The sequence below is a fragment of the Clinocottus analis genome, unplaced genomic scaffold (assembly GCF_023055335.1).
Source record: "Clinocottus analis isolate CAN_PGR_092001 unplaced genomic scaffold, fCliAna1.0.p SCAF_12, whole genome shotgun sequence".
Taxonomy (NCBI): domain Eukaryota; kingdom Metazoa; phylum Chordata; class Actinopteri; order Perciformes; family Cottidae; genus Clinocottus; species Clinocottus analis.
The window spans coordinates 6,990,340-7,013,231 of record NW_027175843.1 but is presented as its reverse complement, the minus strand read 5'-3'; the positions used below and the strand labels follow the sequence as shown (position 1 = coordinate 7,013,231).

The 22,892-nt window shown below is 39.8% G+C and overlaps 1 protein-coding gene across 1 annotated transcript; it reads left to right on the top strand.

Annotated features, from left to right (window-relative positions):
- The first annotated feature begins 6,501 nt into the window (after nt 1-6,501).
- Nucleotides 6,502-19,531, top strand: LOC137782520 (exosomal polycystin-1-interacting protein-like). Its single transcript, XM_068571840.1, has 3 exons — nt 6,502-6,586; nt 6,703-6,832; nt 14,185-19,531. Exon 3 carries the CDS (start codon nt 14,248-14,250, stop codon nt 15,010-15,012), a length of 765 nt encoding a protein of 254 aa, XP_068427941.1. The 5' UTR covers nt 6,502-6,586; nt 6,703-6,832; nt 14,185-14,247; the 3' UTR covers nt 15,013-19,531.
- The last annotated feature ends 3,361 nt before the right edge of the window (nt 19,532-22,892 follow it).

The window sequence follows — 22,892 nt, the reverse complement described above, 5'->3', positions numbered from 1 at the left end:
GAGAGGTGATCTTTATTGAGGCCATCTTGAAACACTGAAGTCACACAGATGTATACAAAGTCCTCTCAAAGCACAACATTTTTGTCTTTTTGACTGTAGCCGTGGCTTTGTTCCTGCTGACTCTATGACACTGTCATGGTTTACAGGGACAACATTGTTGGTTGTAATTAGTTATAGCTGTACTTTCCTACTATGACAAGTTAAAGTGTCTGCTGTGGAAAAGACCATAATGTATGTGCACTTGCCCAAGAAGGTTGTCTATGTGTTTGTTTGCTGAAATATGAATGTTTCTTCATGGCAAAAAAAATAGTCAAAGTGAGTCAAGGTCTTTGGATAGCCAAATAAACAGAGATTATTACAATTAAGTTCACAATAAATTAGTGCATTCTTTTTTTCTTTATACAAGGATGTGATAAATGTGGTGCATTACCTCGAACAAGGTTCTAGTGCTAATTATTTGATTGGTAGGAAAAACATCATGTGGGTTTTATGTGTCATTGCAGAAACTGTCAGTCTTGGAAATTCAAAGCAGAGATATTCACAGGTCCTAGTACTTGTTCTGGGACACTTGGTTCACAGTGGCTGAAATATCCACCAAAATACCTTGGAGTGTTTGGCCGGGTTGGGCAGCTTTATGTAACATCTAATCTGATTGGTATCCAGTAGGGTCCCATGTGGACTTGGACGTGGACTTTTGGACTTGGTCTCTTTTTGTTTGAAAATGTATTTATGACTTTCAGGTTTAGGTGAGTATCCCACAGGTGTGTTTCAAATCAGGTCAAACTTTTTGAACATGTGAAGACCTTTATAGTAACAGCTTTGTGCTGTTTGCACTGACATGCATGGTCATACTGACGTTGGTGATCAGTTCTAGAGCCACCGTGAGGTTGACAGTTTTGGTTCAAAGTAAAATGTCAATACAATTATTGGATGGACTGACAATTTGGTGGATATTTATGTTCCCAACGGGATACATGTTAATAACTTTGGTGATTTGTTAATCTTTTCTCTCGGGCCATAATCAGTCGATTACTTTGTTTGACCAAACCCAACCCGACCCAAAACTAATGCCACGCCCATCTCCCAGTATGTCTAATCTATCTGATCGATACGATCCTACTTTAAGTTAAGTAAAATAAGATAGTGAACATGGTGACCATTATATCTACTAAACATAAGCGTGTTAGCGTTGTCATGTTAGCATGTGAACATCGCTGTGTCTCTCTGATAAGGATGATTGATGGCAATAACCAAGAGTGCCCTGTTTTCAAAGACAACGTCTCTGGTTGAAGAAAGAGTGTTTTTTTAATCACTCATTTGTCAGAAAGGAACTTTACAGCAGTGTTTGAAAAATTAAAAAGTGTTTAATGGTGTGTCCTTTCTGCGGTCTGGAGAGGAAGAAGAATACTTTTTATCTTCTACAGCAGAGTCTGGAGTATCTTTGCCAGAGGATTACCCTGTGTGTACTGATATGACTTCCTTCTTCTTTCATTTGTATTACATTTCTTTTGGTTGGCTTTATTGTCAGTCAGACCCTTTTTACAGCTTTGCCTCTTTGTAAGAGTTGTCTTTTGAAATTGCAAAATGTTGTTATGCAAAAGAGTCCAGACCAGCACATATTTCTAAAGTATAGCATTGACATTGTGTGTTAGCTTGGGGAAGACATGAAGAAATGTGTTTCAAGAGGTTAAAGAACTATCTTTAGCTTTCTTATCAATAGATATATTAATGTCATCAACGGAAACACTAGTACTACTTCCTAACACAAATTTGAGAATAATTGTGGACATGTGTCATGAAAAAAGGAAAATGTCTGTGGTGAGGGGGTTTCTATAACATATCTCACATTTCACATTTCTAGTCTGTCTGCCAAACAGCATCATCAGCCTTTGTAAAACAAATGTTCTTTGTTTTCTCCTGGAGGCGGGTCCTCTCCTCTGCTTGTGACCAACAGAAGCACAGCTGTTGGCCCCCTGATCAAAGTAGACTGGTAGCTGAACACTGTCAGTCCCAGTGTTCTGTGGTGCCTTTGTGTTTGGGATTATCACACCTGTGGTTCAGGGATTAATCCCAGTAGAGACATTCGAATTAGGGACAAGGGGTCTCCCAAGGTCCAGTGCAGATAGGGAGGAGGGCCGTACTATAGTGCATCCTAAAACATTTCCCACATGAACCCAATAGGTGCCTTTTTCCTCAACATTACGTTTGTTGGTTTTCCAAAAAAAATGAAAACACTAAAAATATATAGGCCTAGTTGCAGAGAAGAAATAGATAATAGTCATTGTGTATCATGTTAGTTTATATGGGTGGGCTCCCCAAGCTTTCCTCTTAAATTATAAAATATTTGGCATTCAGGAGGGCCTTTTTATATGTTCTCAGACTATCCTGCTAAACCAACCCAGATTTTTCTAAATTGTTGGAATGCTATACGCTTTCAAGCTTCCGTGTTGTTTGCTTTAATATGCGGGTCTGAGGGATATATCACGGAACGAGCCTCTTTTGTTTAATTATCCTCTTTTTTAGAGGGGCTATCGAGTCCACAGTCATTCTCAGTGAGCCAGAAGCATCATCGACAAGATGATGAATCTAAGACGGACTAAAGTTAGCACAGGAGTCCTCTGTTATATTGAGACATGGCAATTAATCAAATACAGAAGGAATCGCGTCCTTAAATCTAGCAACAGCACTGTCATTTAGACATCTGGTGTAGAAACTCTTGTCTAACGTCATATAATCCGGTAGTATAAACTCAAAGTTATATGGCAATGGTCTGATAAAAGAAGGTTCTGTGGAAACACTATTCAATGTTCAATGTAATCCCATATGTAAGAACAAGGTTGAGGGTTAAAGCGGTGAGTCGGTTCCTGTACTCTCTGACAGAAGCCAATCCAATCCAACAATGAGATAAATGCAGCACGAAGGCTATCATTGCCAACGGATGGATGTGAAAGACTAAGAACAAAGCCTTCAAATGAGTTGCAGTTTAATTTAGGTTCAGGATGTATTAATAGGCTTGAGTTAAAGATCCTCGGCCAGTGTCTCAAGGAATGTATATATATGACTTGGAGGAGTTGATTAATTTAGGCTGACATATTCTTCATGACTAAGCCAGGTTTCAGTATGACAAAATAAATCAATGTGATTGTCTGGTATTTAATAATTCACTAATAGAGCTTTAGATGACAGAGATCTGATATCACATTTAATTATCCTTTTTCATTGCACTGTTGTGGCCACTTAAATTAATTTAAGCCACTTAAATTAATTTAAGTGGCTTAAATTAATTTTTAGTGGCTGTGAAGCAGATACTCCCACTTGTCTACCCCTCGGCCGATAATAGAGTTGTTGGTGTGGAGTTGATATATATATATATATATATATATATATATATATATATATATATATATATATATATATATATATATATATATATATATATACGTCACAGCAGTATAGAGTTTCTTAATTCCAAAAAACTGTTGATCTGATTGTGTGGGTGTACCGCTATGCATTGTGGGATATAGTGGTTTTTGTAGACTTGTCTGAAACATACATGTTTTATTTACTTAAAGGAATGATAATGAGAGGTATTCAAGCTATTACTTTACTGAGGAACATTTGTTTAGTTTTTGGTGCAGTTCCCACTGATGTCAATAGGTGGCAGCAGATTGCTTTGGAACTGACCAGGATTCTGCTACGAGGAGTGGATGCAGCAACAGAGTTGTGTTTTAATCATTTCTGTGAAGCTGACAGTCCGCCGTCACAGTTTGCTTAGCCGACTATGTATAGCAGCTCCTTACTTATTTGGGCTGAAACCCAAGGGCTCAAGGAACTAAAATTGTATTGTACATAAAGTCACTCATTGTTTTTTTTCTTCATTTCATGTAGCCAGTGCATTCATTTAGAACAGCGAACAGACAGTTCAGACAGAACAACTGGAACTATTTAGTATGTGTTATCAGAATTTAATGGACACCCTGCAGACAATCAGAATTAACTTCTCACCCAGCCCATGAAAGGGGCAGATTTACGGACAAACTCAAGCATAAAGTCATACTCTATTGTGCTTTATTTTTGTGCTTTCTTTGATTTTGGAACGTTGTTAAAGGCAGAGGCAAAGAAAATACTTAGATCCTTTAGTTTATATACTTATTAATTCCACAGTGTGACACTCTTAAAAGTAAAATGCATATATTTAAAGTTGTGTATTTTATTTTATTTATTTATTTTGAGAACCACTGATTTAAACATCGTACTTCCTAGTTGACACTACTGGTTACTGCACAAGGGAGTTACATGTAGCAAAGTTATATACTTTATTTTTCTAATCCACTACATTTGATAAATGTTAGGCACATTTACCATGATGAAACGGACCCTCTGAGGGCATATTGTTGGTTGTCCCAGGGTATTGAAAAAAGTATTTATATGTTTTATATTCAAACACAAAACTATAGCCTACTTTGCTGAATTGTAAAGGTCACCCCTGTGTCTATAGATTATAAAATACATTAGGTGTTGTTGGCTTTTTAATTTCAGTAAATATAAAGACTTTCTTCTTTAGTCTTTTGTATAACTCAGGTCACCTTGTTCCCCTTTTGGATTTTTATTTGGGTTATTAAAATGTTTTAGTAACCTGGTAATTAATGACGGCTATGTTGGTAATGGAAATAATAAGTAATTCGATCAAACTTTACTGGAAAAGAAACAAAAGTTAACAAAAAACCTATTACCCGCCTGTTCAACCACACACAGACAGCGTTTCTCACTTATTCATACATTTCCGGTTTGGCACAGAGTTTGTGGTTAACAAATGAAATTCTGAGAAGTACAAGAAGCAAAATCCGAATGCTGCCATTTCCAAGAATTACAAAAAGACTCGTCGATGTACTTCCAAATAACTTTGTATGACAGGAGCCAGAGTGTTGGTGAGTGGTGGTGAACTTTCAGTGCCAATATATGCTGTTTGTGACGGAAACAGAAAGCCCCCAATCGTCTTGATGTGATTAATTCTTATGATAAAATGAACCTCTGATTGATTGCAATTGTGCACAGAGAGGTGGAATGATGTTTGAGGTTATGGCGACATGTTTTGACCCCAGGCAAGGTGAAGGGTGCATCGCTGTGTTCACATTACATGGGTTCATGCTCAGTTGACTCTTTGCTAAGTCCTGTTGCTGTCTGGCTTCTGTCAAGCAGAACTATTAGTGAGAAATAAACCAAAACAAATGATATCACATTTCTGAAATAGTAGTTCTGAAATATCATATAGAAGTACACAAAAAGGACTAAAATGTACTTTTGAGAGCTACATTACAAAAGTCCCGTACATTTTCCTAACAATTGTAAGGAAAATGTACGGGAAAATGTACGGGACCCAATGCAAGAACCAGGGACCCCACGTCCTGACCATCCACGTGAAGGATAATGAAGGAACAATGTTGCACAGATATTATGTCAATATATTGATATATTTTAAGCTAATCTTTAATTATGAGCTATAGCTTTTATTCTTTTGCTTAACTAAACAATTCAGCTTTTCCATTTCTTTTAAGTGCTACAGAATATTGCTTGCACATTGTGGCGTTTAACCTGCACAAACGGCATAAAACCAAAGGTAGGTGAAATAAAGGCTGTGCTCATATCACTGGTGGTGGTCGAGACAGCAAGACATGATCACAAGCAATTAAAGAATACAGGAAACGTTGTACTTGGTACGTTATTTTTAGAATGTTCTCAGAACATTGTATTCCTAACAATCTTGAAACGTTCTCTTTTTACATTTCCCTAATGTTGTTCCGTTTTTTAAATGTTGTTTTTCTTACAATATATACATATACAATATGTATATATATATATATATATATATATATATATATATATATATATATATATATATATATATATATATATATATACATATATATATATATATATAATATATAGATATAGATATATATGTATATATATATATATATATATATATATATATATCTGTATATATCTATATATATGTATATATATATAGATAGATAGATAGATATGTTGTTTTTCATACGTTCTAGGTAGGACTTTCATTTTCAGAACATTGTATAACAAACATTCTATAAAAAGCTTTTTTTTTTAAGTTTCTGGGAAAGTTGTTTTACCAAAACTTAGTTTTCAGACCGACAGAAATGTAAACACCTGGCAAAGTACCCAAAACCTCTGCTGTGGTAATTCTCCAGGACCACAGTGAGACATCAGAAGTCTGTCTCCGCTGGTATAAATCAAACCCAAACCTGCCATTGTGACAATTGTCATTCAGTCTGCAATACACGCAACACCCAACGATAATACAGCTTCTGAAATCTGCTTCATGTTGCTGTGATAATACCAGCAACCTTTAGTGATAATATTTTGGGCCACAAGATGGCATCAGGCACAGCAATTCTACAGGAAAAAACAATGCGTGGAAAATGAGAGGCGGGTTTCTAAAATAGGAGGAGAGTGGGGTGGAGGAGTGAAGGAATGGGAAGAAAGATGACAAGAAAGTATAGAAAATGGAGTGTTTGAGTCTGTCATGCTGTCACATCTCAAGCAAAATGTATCTATCAAGTATTCAGAAAGTAGAAGCTATCTCTGTTTTTCTCTCCCTCCTCTCTTCTCTCTCTCCTCCCTCCATCCTGATAATCTTTCCTTTTCTCTTTTGTTGTCCGACAGCTAGATGAGGTTTTCTGGTCAAACCTGCAGACGGATGTGGAAGCTGCAGCTGCTGTCATCGCAGAACCAAGCTGGATAGGTCAGCCTGAAGCCAGACGGCAACAGCATGCCACCTTAACCAGCTGTCCACGTAAGTACGCAACACTCACACGTGTCATTATTGCCACCTCACATGTGCTGCTGATGGCTCACAGTTGCATGCTGTAAAAGATGTGGGTGCTTTGAAGTTAAATCTATAATTAGTGACCCCAAACTGACCTTCAAAGACAGCTATACATTTGGTGTGGGAAATTAATGTGACGTGACCTCACATAAATTGCAACAAGCTTTTTTTTTACTTGTTTTGTAACCCTAAAGGTATCCTCTTTGACATTCAAAAAGTCAATAATCTGAAGGGTAAAAATGCTGATATCCCAAAAATTCAAAATGGCCACCATCTGCCCATCTTTATATAATACTTTATATTTGAAAGGGTTACAATCAGAGATGGACAAGCAAGTCGGCCGATGCTTCTTGCTTAAACCAGTGTAGTGGACTTATCATCAAGGTAAAAAAAAGACATCTGGGTGGAATATTATCATCAATGTGCTTGGGAGGAATAGAACCAATAGGACCAGGGACGTGTCTACTGCCGAACACTTTACGAAGTACACTGCAATACAGTGCACTCTAAAGCAGTGCACTAACATCTGTAGTGTACTCCGTCGCAGATAAGCGCTGTATGAAATGGAACACTTACGTTAACCAATTGGCGGAAGTGACGGACGCAAATCTGCCCGCGATACCCGCGAAACTAAAACTGACAAAATGAACACACTTCTTACCCTATTTTTTGTCCCTTGTGCAACCCTTTCTCCACCCCATGTGGAAACTTTGTGTTCTTTCATTCCGAATAGATTTTGGACTCCAAATCTATTGAATTTGTTTTTGTTGAGGTTTGTGTGAGGTTAACCTCCATTTTAGATCAAATACTTGGACAAATACAAAACATATGGCCACTGAAATCACAGAAAACCCTACAGACAGCTGAGTTGTGATGTAATCAGTCCAAAGCACACATTCTGCTTCAATTACCTGATAGAAAAAATGAGCAATGCTGTTAATCCATTATCTATTTTACTTTAGATTTTTTTTTAAATTAATGTATTTCTGGGTTAGTCAATTGAATTCACCCCAAAACATATTTTCCCATTTACTTCTTACTGGTTTCTGCTGTTTTTCAGTGATATTTACAAACTGATAAACAACACTAAATGAAAGCGCTGACGTTCAAAGACATAGAGCTTTGTATTTCTCTATGAATTAGCAAACGGAAAAGATAAAATAGATTTAGGAAAAACCCACCCATTGATGTGTATACTACAAAATCACATCTGTTGGGCAAGAGCTTGATGTCGGTGAGGATGATAATGATTTCGATGAGACTTGAGACTGTTTCAATGTGCATCGGAGTTCGTAAAAATATATCCCGTATAATATGGCAGAAAGTTGGTTTGAATGTGTTTTCAGGTAAGAAAGTAACCACTTAGCTATATGGTCAGTTTGTCCAAATAATGCTTGTCCGGAAATGTTTCAGAGCAGACCTCGTTCATGGCGGGTGGCTTTAAGACAGCTGTCTCTTCAGCATACAGCATTCAGTCTGCTGATAAAAATGATTGTCAAAGAGATGCTTAATTGTGTATAGTACATACTTAATCCTTATGTACTGCGCAATTAAGTATGCAGTAGTAATGCAGTATGTAGTATGCAGAATGTATTATGCTGAATGTACTTTGCAAAATGCATTAAGTCATTGTATTCGCTCTCTTTTATCAAACAACAGCACCCTCATTTTAGTGGAGTGTCACCTCCATAATTTATTTCTACAATATTTAATTCCCACACAATTGTTTTCTGAATTACGTTTTGACAATTTTCTTCTGGTCCCAGTCTTAAACAGGGGATTATCATTGTAAATTAATACAAAACAAAAACACAAGCAAGTTACTTGGTTATTTCGGCACTAAAAATACAGTACCTGGTCTAGTCATGGTATAGAGAGAAGAGGAGAGGACTCAGGACAAAGCCTTGGGGGACCCCTGTAGTGAGAGGACAAGGTTCAGACACAAATCCTCTTCAAGTTACCCGGTAAGTGTGGTTGTTGAGGTAGGATGAGAAGAGGGAGAGCGCAGAGCCTGAGATACCGAGGTCCTAGAGAGAGGAAATAAGGATCTGGTGGTTCATTGTGTCAAAGGCAGCAGAAAGGTCTAGGAGGATAAGGACAGAGGAGAGAAAGGCTGCTCTTGCAGTGTGAAGTTGCTCAGAGACAGCAAGGAGGGCAGTATCTGTTGAGTCGCCGGACTTGAATCCAGACTGGTGAGGGTCAAGAAGGTTGTTCTGGTGGAGAAAGGAGGAGATTTGGTTAAAGATAGCTCGCTCCAGAGTTTTGGAAAGAAAGGGAAGGACAGGTCTGTAGTTGTTGACTTCAGACAAGTTGAGAGTAGATTTCTTCAGGAGAGGGGAAGGGGAAGAAGATGAAGTTAAGGGAGATCTAGTTATAGAAGAGGATTTGTAAACGTGGAGCGTATATCATCTATTTTTTTTGTAAAGTAGTCCACAAAGAGGCTTGGTAGAAGGGTTGGAGGGAGGAGGGGGCAGGGAGGTCAAGGAGGTTGTAAAAAAGAAAACGGACAGGTGCAGAAGCTGTTGATGTGTGAGGGAGAGAGTAAAAGATAAAGAAGTGGTCAGAGAAATGAAGTGGACTTACAGTGAGGTTAGATGTTGAGCAGTTTCTGGTGAAGATATAGTCAAGATGGTTGCCAGCTTTGTGAGTAGGAGGGGAAGGACTGAGTGAGAGAGCAAAGGAAGACAGTAAGAGTAACAGGTCATATGACTGTCTGGCTGTTAAAGTCACCCAGAAGGATGAGTGGGCCTTAACCTTGAAGTGTTGTCTCCACTCCAGTCTAACACTCAATTGAATCAATGATCAATTTAGTGAGTTGTCATGGACCTGAATCATGTTCAACCATGCCATCAATCTGAGCACCTCTAGGACGTTGTATCCACGTATTTGTTATTTATCAAATTTGATCTTACTGGGATTTTTTTGTTGTATAGTCTGCTAACTTGATTCTACTGTTGACTGATTCTACTGTCAATAAAAAAGAGCCATCCACAGGCCTAATGCCAGACTAATGGTTCAGCAGCTGCCACTTTATAAAAAGTGTATTAATTTAACTAATATTAACTAGTGAGTATTGTTAACTTTATTTATTGACCGTATTAGTATAAGTTTAGGGAGTAAAGGTTATCAACTTGTAAGCAGACGTTGTGGATATACACATTGTAGTAAATACGGAATGCACTATTAAACAACAACAACAACAGACAGCTTATGGAGGTAACAATCAAACTTACTGTATGATTTAGTATTGATGATCAAATCCTTCATAAAGTCCATAACCAACAATGAATTGGTCCTAGTAAGTATTGTGGTTGTATCACAGCAGCCCGTTTGTCTCCGAAGGTTCGAAACAGTAGTAACCTCTAAAGGTTGCTTTGACATGTTATACCGGCTATATGAAAAATAAGAATTTGTTGTTTTAGGGGCAGTTAACATTCTTCACTTAGCTGTGAGAACATGTTGTCAGTTAGGGACGAGAAGGTGATGTGTTCCCCATCCAAACCATTCTGTTAAATATTATAGAAAGCCCAGGAATTTTTTGAAGCATCGCCGGCTATGTGACAATTTCACAGTGATAACAAGACTCCAGGAAGTCGCCGCTTGAAAAGAATTAGTTCCGGCAAATAACGCAGTCCAAAACCTCTAATTGTTGTCTTCACATTTCTGTTAAACAAATAAGTAACAACATGACTGGCTCATGGTGTAACTAACTAACTAACTAACAGTAAATTGTGAACCTTAGAGATGTTGGATACTCAGTATTGTTGGACTTTGAAATAAACTGTTTCCCCCAACTTTCAGTCTGTATGCTAAGCTAAGCTAATGTATTGCTTCAAGTGTTTTCTTTAATTATTTTATAGACTTGGGTCATAGAGAGAGTATGGAAGTATTGAGAAATGGACTAACACATTTGGAAGGCCTTGGCTCTGCATCATTAGATGTTTTATACACAGTTAACATTGAATGTATTCCAAATTGGGATATGTTTCAGATCAATTGAATTTTTAAATGTGTCATTAATGTTCTTAAAAGTATAATGTTATCTCCATGGTCATAGCTACAGCTGCGGATGGAGAGGTAGTGGAGTTGGATGGGCGACATAGAGGAAGAGAGGGACTGTAAGTGAGAGGTGTAGAGAGAGGAAGGGAGGATTAGGGTGGGTGCCTGCGGTGGAGCATGATGTCAGAGGAATGTGTAGAGCCTCTCCTTTAACAAGCTAAAGCCGAGTGGAGCGCCGGCCACTTCGCGCTTTTTCTCACAGACACATTTCACCCCATTTTAACTCTCTCTCTGTCTGCGGCATGCACACAAACACACAAGCTGCAGACTCAGAAAGGCTTTGACAGCATGACACTAACTTTTTTCATTCAAGCAAGTTAATGTGGAACATTTCTCCGATATATACTAACTGATGTAAATTGAAATGAAAATGAATACATGTGAAATCCAAATGGTATATCAAATTCACATTGTCATTTAAGTGGATTGTCAGCAGTGGATTTTCATCTTTATTCAGCTGGTGCTTGTTGTAGGAATTACAAAGATGGAGATGGAGAAAAGGAAAGCAAAAGCGAAAAAAATTGTAGAGAGGGGAGAGACAGGGGTAAAGAAAGGGAATGGTGAAGAAAGCATGGAAAATGGAAAAAGAAACAGTGACTTATATAATGTGTGGGAGAGCCAGACGCTAGGAACAGCTGGAAAGACGATGACAAATATTAGCAGTGAGGTAAGACAGTGGAGGATGGAGAGGACGGTCTGTGTGTATGGAGGGCAGCTGCTTCTATAAACCAACCGCAGTGAAGTCAAGTGTATTTATAGCTGCAGCGTCATGATACCAGAAATGAAACTTTAATGTCAAATTGCAGTGTAACTCTTTAACATCCACTTTGTTCCACAGCTTTTTCTACATTATTAGTTAAAATCAAATTATTACTCTATCAGCATTCTGTGTATTATATTTAAGATTTGAAATGCTTAAATAAAGACAAATTAAAGACGAATAGTCACATAAAATACATTATTAGCATTTCAAGCAGCATGTCTTACGCAAATTTTTTAACAGAAACATGCCAATAAGGTTTGTCTGGTTGACTACGGGCCTTCGCCCAATGTCAGCTGGGATCGGCTCCAGCTGCCCGCAACCCTAAATAGGGTAAGCGATTTGGATTATGGATGGATGAATGTATAAATACTTGGCTATGGTGGAAAGGTTGGTGTATTGAGTAAAGCAAGAAGTGCAATGGAAACAGACTTACTCAAAAATGTCTATTCCTTATTGATACGGTTGACGAGAGGGATTAAACAGACACATGACGTTAGCTGCTGCTTTAACAGGCAAGCTGGCGGTGGCCCTTGGAGGGTCAGGCAGCAGAGAGAGCTGAGATGGCACAGCAGTTGTCAACTAGCGGCAGTGTGTGGCCTGAAAGCATTGACCATCATGCAGGTGCTGGGGGTCATGGCGGCTGCCCATCCAGTGGTGCCGCCGGGGCTGCTGCAGAAGGGAAGCATGTGACGATGAGGACCGACAACTGCATCATGGTGGCCTATGACAACAGTCAGAGCAGACGGCAGAGAGCATGCATTGTGGGCACCAGAACATCTGCTGTTGCTGAAGGCTATCCACATTCCGCCTCATCACCGTCCCCTCTTAGAGAGAGTGAGGCAGAAGCGGTCATCGGTCATCCTGTAGCCCCAGGTTGCTGTCAGATGCTTGCAGCCCAACCTTGGACCATGTCCCTCAGTCTCATGAGGTCTTATCCAGGCTTGCCTCCTGATATGGACAGGCTGAGAAGGACTGGACTGTCCGCACAGGTTGTTCAGACCATCAAGAGGACAGGATCCATCATGCCTGTTACAGGGCAAAGTGGTCAGTGTTCCAACGGTGCAAGGAAATGAGGCTAGATCAACTGTTCTGTCCAGTTGGATCCATTCTCTTCTTTTGCAGTGTTGTATGGGTCTCTTGCTACTGTTAACCTGTATGCAGCAGCCATTTCTTCCCGATAAAACTCTATACCTATTAATATATATGTAAAACATACATTGTCAAAGATATAAAGAGTAAGATGTATTTATGCCAAGATTGTGTTATTTTGAGTGTTGGGGCAGCTACTATGTTAGCGTAGCCTAGCACTGATTGATCCGAGCTTCATAAATTGTTGTCGTGGACAGACCTGACAAAGCCTGAATTCAGACTACTTTTTATTCCTAGATAATGAGGTTTTTTTTTTTATGTATATCTGGACTTCCACAACACATATAAAGTGGCAATAGTGTTTTTTCAGTTATGGTTGATGAAAAATTGTTGGTATCTACATGGAAGTAAAAGACCTTCCTCTCCAGTGCGTCTAGCAGGTGTGACGAGAACAAATATGAACTTGTGCCAGTGAGATCCCGCATTGCGTTTGATGCTAACTTAGCATAAAATATTGCAAAAACACCAACATTTAGAGAAATAATATTTACCACAAAGTAAACCCGGACAATACACGTTTCCCTTTTACTCCAACACTTACTTGTATTACCATGTCCACATATTCTTAGTTCACTCATTCATCACCAGCATACCACACCAATACCACCATCCTAAAACATTCACAGACGGCTGACTGCTGCACACAATCAAGTCCACTTTGACCAAACTCAACACCGTCTTTTACACTCTCAGAGGAAGAGAGGAGTTGGGGAAAAGTCAAGACTACTACTTCAGTCCACTTTTCTACCGTTCCTGAATGTTTCATTTTTCCTGACTGGCCTCTGCCTATTTCACCACAGCACAGCTTGATGCAGAGACTTTAATAAGCAGCTGGGCGCCATTCGCAGTAGCCCCGGGCCTGGAAGGACCTCTCCCCAGTAAAGCTGGAGAGCAAGAAATAAGTGTCTCAATTATGTGTGTGTGTGTGTGTGTGTGTGTGTGTGTGTGTGTGTGTGTGTGTGTGTGTGTGTGTGTGTGTGTGAGAGAGAAAGAGAGAGAGAGAGAGAGAGAGAGAGAGAGAGAGAGAGAGAGAGAGAGAGAGAGAGAGGACTGAACTGGAAATAAAGAGATGAATTGAGTTTGGTCTCAAGCTGGCCTCCACATGTTTTAAAGTACGGAGCAGAAGCAGAAGCAGGTTACTATAGAGCACAGAGCGAGAAAGAGCTCCTTTGTGTGTCATTTGCTTTTGGTGAAGTACTGGAATGAGTCATGGAGGGGTGATTAAATCCAGGAAACTGCTGAGCTCTAGTCTTTGATGAGAGATAGTCCCAATAACGAAATATGAAGTACTGTATTGCTGTCTCTATTTGTATACAAGCTGACTTTATTTTTTTCTATCTGTTCACAGCTTTGCCCATCTTTCTACAATCAGGTCCCTCCACGTGGTGAAGATGTAGTCTCTTTGATCCCTATGGAGATGTCTCCAAACACTGTCTTCTCTATCTGGTTGCCGTGGTCATTGTGGTTGCTGTTCTTACTGACCCAAGTCACCCAGACAACAAACTCTGCCCCTCTGTCTGAAACGTCTCTGTCAGTCAATACCACGCTGTTGTTCAACAGTGGCGCCCCGGGCTACAACCTGCGCAACTGCAGCTGCTCCACACCCATCCGGGAATGCGATGAGGCTCTGGCCAACTCGCTGTGCAGATGCCACACCGTGCTGCGCTCTGCTCTGCCCCCTGCTGGGCTCATGGAGCCTGGACGACTCACCGTGTGGGTGAAGGAGCTCTGGGTTCTGGAGGAGCTGCTGAACCGGAGCATGGTTGGCCATTTGCTGTTGTCTTTTTGTGGAATAAAACCAATGGACAGTCAGTACCTGGCACTGCTAGGTCTACGGACCCTCAGGATCCATAGTGCAGCACCAGAAGCCCCCTACCCAGACCAGGAAATCACAATCTCCCCAGCAGCAGGGGTGGCAATGGAGCTAGAGACCCTCGACGTTGACTTTTCCTCTTCCTACCATATGACCTTTCTGGATTTAGCAGTTCTCAACGGGCTCTCTGTCCTGAAGGCATACAGTGTGGTGGGACCACCTGCTGAAACGCTCGCTCAACTTTTCCCACACCTGGCTCCGCCCCTTTCTCTGTCATCCTCTCGTACGCCTGATGACCCTCCGAACACAAGTGAGCAGGCTACAGAGCCTCTGCAGAACCTGCTTATTACATTTGTTTACTAACAACGAGTTCTCATTTTACTGGCATGGTTTTGTAGTACGTGATGAATGATGTGCAGGAATTATGTGTTGTAGAGAACTTCTGTGCGGCATTCGTCCCTTGCTGGATGGGGTTTGCTCTCTTTTTGCACAGGAAAAGTTGCACATGTGTAATATAATGACTTTTGGTATGACTGCAGGCCCAAGGGTGGCTTTGAACAGTGTCTCAAGAGAGGCTGACGTCTTTCTCACCCCGATGCATTGTATTGACTGTCACATGTGTGCTACACTCCTGCAGCTGTTTTTCCGTCCCTGACAGGCATTGCCTTGAAATGTCGACACTAATAACGCTGGTTACATTATCTCATGTAGAACCCACTGGGTGGATTTCTCCTTAGCACCTTACGATGGTGGAAAGGTTCTGGATATACATAACCTCCAGGGAGGGTTCTGGTTTTAACAATTACACCGAACAAGGATTCTGGGTGGATTCTCTGAAAGGGCATCAGGTGGAACCTTTACAAAGGTTCTACTAATAACCAAAACGGGTTTATCTATAGAGACAAGCCAGAACAACCTTCATTGAAAGAATGAAAACTGGATTAGATGAGTGGAGAACCAGAGGCGTGCCAGTGGGACTCAAAGTCTTACAAACTAATGGGGAGTCAATAGGCTCCCTAGATGGTTATACCAGCTACATTAATGGGTGAAAAGTACCCTCTTTGGTTAAAAACAGGACATAGTCTAAAAGTTGTTTAGGTATCTGGGTTAGGCAATCGGCATTTCTATGTGTGGATTGAAACATGTGGCAGTGAAATGCGATCTCAATGAATAAAGTACTTTGGGAAAGGGGAGAAGAGCCAAATGACAAATTCCTACTTCAGGGATGAATAGAGCATCATCAAAAACAAGATGTACTGTGGCAGCTGCCTGCAGTGAACACTGGCTGGAACCAATCCAAAAGGTCTGCACCAGAGCTGGATGATATTATTTTGCCTTGGCGGGATTTTTGACTGTTATAGTACTTTGTTGAGAAAAAAATGTAAAAGGTAATTACGGTTAAAGTTGTCTGTTGTCAAGATGAGGACAGCTGTCCCCGGCTAAACAAAGAAGAATGTGTAAGAAAACACAAAATGGAAGAAAAGGACTGTGTTAGTTTGCTGTGGTATGAACTGATGGAGAGGCACAGTAGGCTCACTATTATTATGAAGGCTGCAGTATGCTGCTGCGTTATTCCAGCTGCTCTTATTGAGTGCAGATGGCCTAATAAAACAAAGTGTTTTGAAAAGGTTAAAATGGACGTCTGATGAACACAAGTCTCAGGGTCAGGATCCTGTCACCAGCCAACAAATCTCACCATGTGTGAATCAGAACAATGACGTTGTCTCTGTTGACTTGGATGAGTTGTGCAATCATTAACGCACACTTATAGTCAAGTTGGCAGGGCTCTTTGAGGGAGCAGGGGGAAGTTAAAGAGAAATGTACTCAAAATAATCATAATGATTCAGTTCCTGTATGGCTGTTTGTCAGAAGAAAAAAGAAAGTTGAATATCTAACAACTCCTTCTCTCTTTCTTTCATCCTGTGCTTCTCGTCTTCATGGAGCTGATTCTGGGAGAGACTTTGTTAAACTGCTCTCACGAACAAAATCCAGGGCCAACACTTCTGTTCCACAAATCATGCAATCGTGGGTGTGTCTTTATGGCTGTATCTGTGCATGTGTTTATATTTATTTCAATTTAGCCAACATCAAAGTAACTTTGTCACTCATAGTTCATTCATGTATCGCTTACAACAAGCAGATGCATTGTGTTGCATTACAAGTATTGAAACAAAGTTGCAAAGGAAACTTGGGTTGTATTACTGTATTATTAGGTAGAACTTACTATTTTTCTTCGACTATGAATTTGTGAATTCATCAAAATCTTGTTCTAAAACTGCTTCATGAATCCCAAAAGGTTGGAAAGGTAATCCTACTTTTTTTTTAAAGAGAAAGAGAGCAGAAGTGATACTTGCAAGACTTTGCAACTTGCTCAGTTACTCCCAGAATGTTTGAAGTACAATTCATTATCAACATGTGGTTTGCAAAATGAATAAGGCAAATGCCCCTTTAAATCACCCATAAGTGTCTGAATGTCCTTATCATGTCTAAACGAACCGTCCCCTGCGGGCCTTTGCTCCGCTTGCTCCTGAGACTCAATCATGGATTCTCTCGTGTCTTTCATTGCCATACAGCGGCACTTGATATTAAAACTAGATTCATAGCAAAGTTGTACCTGCGATACCTAATCATATCAATCATATTTTCAGTTTCATATATTCATATTATTCAGTTGTGTCTTTCAACATGGCAATTTTTGATCCTATATTTACTCTAGTTTTAGCTCCGGTTTGGGCTCAGCCAACCCTTGAGAAAAATATGTCTTTCGCTGCTAAACGCTCCACTATGTTCACCAGCTAGTCTTTACCTGTCTGTGTTTGCTGCTGGGGTCGGGTTAATCAGAGCTGCTAGCTGTTGACTACATTATAAGAGCGGTGAGAGTAAATCAAAACTCTCCTGGTCTGAAAGTCCTGTGTATGTTTGACACGTCTACAACCCCTTCCATGTGCCGTTAGTGGACTCTTCCGCTTGTTATACTCGTTATTATGTCGCTTAACTTTCTATAACGTCATTGTGCCATGAAACTTTCAGTAATGGTTGCTCAATATACTATTTTACGTGCTCTGCAGGTTGCTCGTCGTTCTGACTGAATGCAAAAACATTGACATTCAGCGTATTGTTTGCAGGAACGTCCAATGCCAGCATTTCGGCCTGCAGACTGGGATACCGCATCCTCGCACTGCAGGGTGTATTTAATTACTGTGTACCTGGAAAGATCATGAGCTAGTTTGCTCTGTATATAAACAGAATTGTGTCCGCACATGTTTTGGTTTCCTTTGAGCCAACATCCACACTTAGAATTCAGCGCAGGAATAGACTGGATTCACCCAACCATAACATCAGTACTCTTACAGAGTATTTTGTGCAAAAAGAAATTCACCTTTTTGTCACTCCCATCTGGTAAACTGGGTTATTACACACCTCCACTCAAGGGATAGTTTGAGTGTTTTGAAATAGGGTTGTATAAGGTATCCATAGTCTGCGCATTGCTTAGTGTAGTTCAATCAGGAGAGACGAGTCAGACAAAGAAAAGATAGCTGTTTATTATTGATAGATGATATGTGATGATAAAGTCTTGAGGTTGGACTCGACAGGGAGGTTTGTAATTGATCAGCAATCATGTAAATTCCCCCATCGAGTCCAGACCTGGTGGTGGTGCTGATGAGGCCAATAGAAAGATGAGTTAATGAAGCTGATGGACCTGATGAAGACTGGAGGGAGATGGCGAGGTGGAGGGGTGCGTAACAGCAACATGAATGAACTGAAGGTAGAGAGACCGTCATGTTTACCGAGACAGCAGCAAGATGACCGGCGAACCGTGTCATTGTTGTGCTCATTGGATAGAGGAGACCAGCTGATCTAAACATCTGATGTCATGACTGACAGCCTGAACAATGACAGCAAGTAAATAGCGAGTGAGCATGCGTGAGAAGTGATCAGATGTGTGAGAAATAAATGACGGGCTTAGGCATGCAAGAGAGCCTTCCGACGGAACTCACGCTATAGCTTCACACGGCCCTAGTCTGGAGAAACGGGCAGGAGTACAGACACAAGACGGACGCAATACACTGATGTGACCAGGGAGAGCAGCAAAACTGCATTTAGCCACCTAAAAGAACGCCCCACCTGAAGGACTTAATATCTGTTTACGCTATATTTACAATATATTTCCCTGCTCTATCTTGTCCTTTAACCGCCATTTCTGTAGCTGGACTGAACTGACGTCAGAAAATGCCCAATCTATAATATACACTTAAACGGATATACTGATATAGCTTTTTGAGGTAGGTCTTTCCTTCAGGTGGTTAAAATACATTTTACTACTGCTCGCTTCCACAGCAGACGTTACATTGCTGTGCCTATACCTCCATCTAGGTAATACACAGACTATGTATTTTAATGCTTTTCAGACAAGATGGTAAGATGGTAAGTTCCTCTATGTGAGACTTCGTGCTAATGCTCCTGTTGGCGCACATCAGGCTTAAAACGTCTGGAACATTCCACCAAATAATGAGTTGGAAATGAGATCACTGGGTTTTGTGGGTTTGACATCACTCCTTTGCATTAGAACCTCAACTTTCCTTTCTTTCTTTGGTTCTCCCTAGATCTTCATAACAGCACCTTAATAAGACTTGCATTAGGGAATGCAATTATTTGAATGTAAATGTGCACATTGCAGCTGATCTGCATTTTTACTGCCTTTTACATTTTTGGTGGCTCATTGAATCATATACTGTTTTAGGAACAGTATTTGGAAATTGCTAGGAAGGTTTGATTTGTATATAATTTGACTTATTTAGGCAATTCCTGGAGTGTATTCATTTATCATGAAAAGATGATGTGGATTGTTCCTTTTGTGCATTAACTTTGACATTGTGTGTAGTCTGGGATAATAAAAAGTTTTATTAAACAGTTGTTCTGGCTGTATTGTGTTGAAATCCTATTCCTCTATGTCTTTCATAATAATGGTACAAGTGAGATTCTCATTAATTTTTTTAGCTTCTTCGTTGCCAAAGCTCACGTTGCTGGGAATCCCACAGAGCTGCAAGGTCATTCTTCACCACATTCTCATTCTAAACGCTTCAAATACGCTTGGTCAGTGCCTCTTGGCATCGGAGATCAACAAAACCACAAAGATTTGAAGATTGCTGTTAACTTCACTCACTAGTGACTCACATCACTACTGTCAGTCAAACAAGTCATGTGACAACTGAGTCACACGAGTCCTGTGAATAACAACAGTAATGACTCACGTGAATAATGACTGTTGTGACATAATGTCAATATATACTTAGTTCGTCAGTTAGTTTTGCACAGGAAACAAACATGATGGTTCAGGTTGTTCTCATTCAGCATTTGTAGCTATACCTTCAAAAAATAAAGCACAGTAATTCATATGCATGCTACCCACAAAAAAGGAAGTATAACGACCACAGAAGCCCACACAAACACAACGTTTCAGCCAATACAGTGCTGTTTGTTGCCCATGTTAAACAAGCAGTCAACATTGATTTTGCGCAATCACAGATTAATATGCAGAATATATATTTTCTAAGTAGTTTCTCATCTTTGTAAAGGATGAATCCAGTTTGTTACAACTATTTTTTGCCCGTCATTTCTATCAGCTAGTAGATGGTTGATTGCTACCTCCAGGTTGGGGTCTTGTTCCCGAGTGAGGGTGAAATGAAGCACGAGGCAATGAGGCGAGCGGAGGATCAGTGGACGTGGTGAAGATGGAACTAAATGGAAGGCAAAGCGCTCAATTCACCCAACGTTATCTCATGGGAAGCCGTATAAGTATCACAACGTTTTCAGGATAGTTGTGAGTCATGATAATTTATTTTAGACTTTTTACTTTTCATCTTACATCATGTTGTTTCCGTGGAAAGGCCACAATTGAGGTTTCGGTAAGAACTGATTTAAGGTTGAGGAAAACATAGTTGGGCTCAAAATAAATACATAAACTAAGTAAAACTTAAACAGAGTGACATAAATATGGATAACGCACAATCAACTTCACTAATCTAACTTAATAATTCAACAGCACTTTGGGATATGAACAAGGTGTCGAAAACCAGACTGCCGTCCACCTCCCTGGCCATCCGCCGTTACTCTATTTATAATGCATGACTTGCTCTGAGCATAGCATATCACACATTCACATTACAGCTGGTAGAGACTACATGGCATAAAATAACAAATAAAAAGCAAGAATGGCATTACTAAATGTGAAATTATTTATGAATTGTTGGGCTGTACAATGCTACAACCTTTTATCCCAGAAGAATAAGGATGTAGAATGAGGAGGGGAAAAAAGCTTTTCTCAAATTTCTCAAAAAGAATAAGATAATAGAAAACATATTTTAGTTGTTGCTTTCAAGATCTCAGCAAATACCTTGGTGAGGCGAGAAAGTTATCATTTTCAAAGTCAGCTGATGTTGTGTAAAATAATTTCTTGACAGAATAAGAGGAGTCCTGTGAAGTTTTGGATTCATTCAAATATCACAGAAATCCTGCATATCGTAGAAAGCAGCAGAGGAGAGTTTATTACACTGATTTCCCTTAGGGACTTGATTTCTCAGAGACATTAGGTCATTGTGTGGGAATAGCTTATGTAATTGCTTTGCAGAAAGCCTCGGAGAGCTGTCTTGAGTTTTTACCTTCAGTTGGAATGCCCTCTAGTGGCCTCGGAACCAATTAAAGAGTACGAAACACACTGGCTCAACCTGGAAAACCCGGTGACGTTTGGTAAGTGCACTCATGCAGTAGGGAAACGTATTTCCATCGAATTTAATCATTTCATTTGTTTTTGTGAAATGACAACTATGCTGACCTGCTGAGGAATAATATAATATCTATATATAAGATAACGAGAAAAACAATTTCTGAAGATTTATATGTAACAAGAAACAAAAGGAGGAACATATTTATGAAATAGTGGAATGGAAATTTTGGAACATGTGTCACACTTCATGCACAACAAATACAACATTTACCACCATTTGATATTAATAGAAATACATAGGTTATTTCTATCTATAAACATTCAAAATGTCACCATGCTGATCCAGTGTTTTCCACAGCCTGAAAGCTTTGCAGCCCCCACTCTTTCCACTGCTAGACATGTCTGTGTAAATGATAGAATCTTCAGACTCATTGTGACTCTGTAGAATGATGCCTCTTCTCTGCGCAATGAACACATTTTTTCACAGTCAAGTTCTGGTTTAATGATATGCGTTATTTCAGCTTAAAAAAACTCCACAGCCCCGGCAGACCCTCCTCAGTAGACGGATGGTGATAAAAGGTGTTCAGTTATGGCCATGCACATATACCACTGTAGGGGAAACCCACACAGGGTTTCCCCTACAGTGGGTTTCAACATCATGTCAATAGCTAAACTGCATTTACAGATAGTTTATCTCATGTTTGATTTTCAAATGAAAAATCAACTTCCCTCGTTAATGCTTTTGGCATGTATTCATGAATCCAAATAAAACATGATCTGAATAAAACATGACAGAGTTTGTATCGTGCAAAATAAATACTGAATTTGTTTACATCATGGTTAGGTGAGCCTTTGTGATTTTACGATGGGGAAAAGACAGTCCAACACATGTTTCAGCATAGATTGAGGGGGTTGTGGCAAGGAGGGGTTCTGACATATGCAACTCAGGATGGCAGTAACTGAGCAAACCTGCTTGTCATCAGTGCTTTATGATCATTTAGTACATATGCAAATGTTGTGCAAATGTCCCCACTGTGGACTAATAAAGCGATTCATAAATGGGTTAGCTCTGCTATCTTCTGTAAATTAGGTAATTCAATTTTATTGGATATAAGTAATGATCTGCAATAGCTGCACAATAATGGTGAAAATTATAAATAGAAGATTAACACATTATGTAGAAAGTAAAGGGTATATATTCAAAAAACTAGAGTGGTTTCATTTTTATTTTACTACCATCTCTTGCTGCTGTAATCCTGCAATCTGTTGAACTTGAAGACAGAGCTACCAACTCTCACGGTTTCATGTTTTCACACGGTCACACGCCACACAACCAATATCTGACGGCAAAAAAAAAGTCTGAGGCGCGTTCGTTCATTTTTAAACTTCTTGACCACAGATGGCTAAGGAGCGCATCTGTAAACTTATTGGCTGCATAGACCTCCTATTTACCCTAAACAGAAACAGTCGCGGGAGAAACTCAGGAGGAGCAGAGAGACTAAGATATCGGGACTCTTTG